General features: G+C 50.9%; 1 protein-coding gene across 1 annotated transcript; it reads left to right on the forward strand.

Moving 5' to 3' along the window:
• The first annotated feature begins 358 nt into the window (after positions 1-358).
• LOC119001847 (ras-related protein Ral-A-like) lies at positions 359-1,001 on the forward strand. Its single transcript, XM_037067392.1, has one exon. The coding sequence runs from the start codon at positions 359-361 to the stop codon at positions 980-982; it is 624 nt and encodes a 207-aa protein (XP_036923287.1). The 3' UTR covers positions 983-1,001.
• Positions 1,002-1,697: the final 696 nt, after the last annotated feature.

Here is a 1,697-nt window from a genome sequence, read left to right on the forward strand (position 1 = left end):
CTGCGCCCGGCCGCGGGCCACGCTCGGCGGGTCGACCCTGAGCAGGGTCCGGCAGCACGGCCTGGAGCGCGGGTGACGGTCTCTCCGACGCCCTGTGTGTGCGCGACGCCTTGTTTCCCTTCGCTTGGCTTTCGAAGACGGAGACAGCTTAAGTTTTTTCCTGTTTATGAGAAGATATACAAAGACTCTTTTAAAATAAAACAGAAAGAACTCCCGCGTGCGGGACGCCCCGAGTCTCCCGCGCCCAGGGCCCGTCGCCTCTCCCCGCGCGTCTGCGTCCGCGCGGGGGATAAGGACCGAACTCTCCGCGGCGTCGGGCCGGGTTGCGGAGCCTTCGGTGAACACTCTGCGGTTCGTGATGGCCCCAAATAAGTCCAAACGTCAGAAGAAACCCGTGGCCCTCCACAAAGTCTTGGTGGCGGGCAGCAGCGACGGGAACCGGGCCGCGCTGACTCTCCGGTTCCTGTACGGGGAGTCGGTGCAGGACTACGAGCCCACGCGCGCCCTGAGCTATCGGAAGAACGTGGTGCTGGATGGCGAGGACGTGCAGATCGACGTCGCGGATCCGGTTGGGCAGGAGGACTACGCGGCCCTTAAGGACGGCTACATACGGGCCCGGGACGGCTTCCTCTGCGTCTTCTCCGTTACGGGGATGCAGTCCTTTGCAGCCACCGCTGACCTCAGGGAGCTGATTCTACGAGTTAAAGAAGATGAGAACGTTCCGTTTCTGCTGGTGGGCAACAGATCGGATTTAGAAGGTGAAAGGCAGGTTTCTGAACAGGAAGCGAAAGCCAGAGCCGAAGAGTGGAATGTTAATTACGTTGAAGCATCCGCAGAAACCCGTACTAATGTTGACAAGATATTTTTTGATTTGATGAGGGAAATTCGAGCCAGAAAGATGGAAGACAGCAGAGAAAAGAAAGGGGAAAAGGAGAAGAAAAGCTTAGTCAAGAAAATGATGGAAAGATTCTGCGTTTATTAATCAAAGCCCAAACTACTTTCTTATCTTTTAAGTATTTTATCTTATTAGTATTTGACCATACTAATAAATATAATTGATGAGTGTCACCTCTGAAGGCTCAATCAACTGAAATTATTTTATTTTGAAAATTGTTATCACAATTTTCTCAGAAAGCATGAATTGGAGCTGCACTGAAGGTCAAATTCACTTTTTCAATCCACACCTGAGGCTATCTTTATTGTTTTTTGTTTGTTTGTTTGTTTGTTTTTTAGAGAGAGGAAGGGGGAGAGAGACACACATTCACCGGCTGCCTCTGGTGAGGCACCCAGACAACCAACCAGGGACCAACCTGCAAACTTTTGGGTGTGAGTCAACACTCCAACCCACTGAGTCACCCAGCCAGGACTCAAATTCAATTTATTTTATTTATTTATCTTTAGAGGGAAAGGGAAGAAGAGGGAGAGAGAATATCAATGTATAGTTGCCTGGCATGGGTCCCCTGCTGGGAATTGGCCTGCAACCCAGGCATGGGCTCTGACTGGGAATCAAACTGCGATCCCCTGGTTCCCAGGCCCGCTCTCAATCCACTGAGCTACACCAGCCAGGGATCAAATTCACTTTAAAAAGAAAGTAATGAGGCTTCATCAAGAAGCAAAGTTTACCTTCTCTCATAATGGCCTAGATCAGGGGTGTCAAACTCATTTTTACCTGAGCCACATCAGGCTCACCGTTGCCT

This window comes from Sturnira hondurensis, unplaced genomic scaffold, assembly GCF_014824575.4.
Source record: "Sturnira hondurensis isolate 20B ecotype Veracruz unplaced genomic scaffold, ASM1482457v3 Scaffold0017254, whole genome shotgun sequence".
Classification (NCBI taxonomy): Eukaryota; Metazoa; Chordata; class Mammalia; order Chiroptera; family Phyllostomidae; genus Sturnira; species Sturnira hondurensis.

Coding starts and splice junctions, on each gene's coding strand:
- LOC119001847 (XM_037067392.1), top strand. CDS start 359: ATGGCCCCAAATAAGTCCAAACGTCAGAAGAAACCCGTGGCCCTCCAC.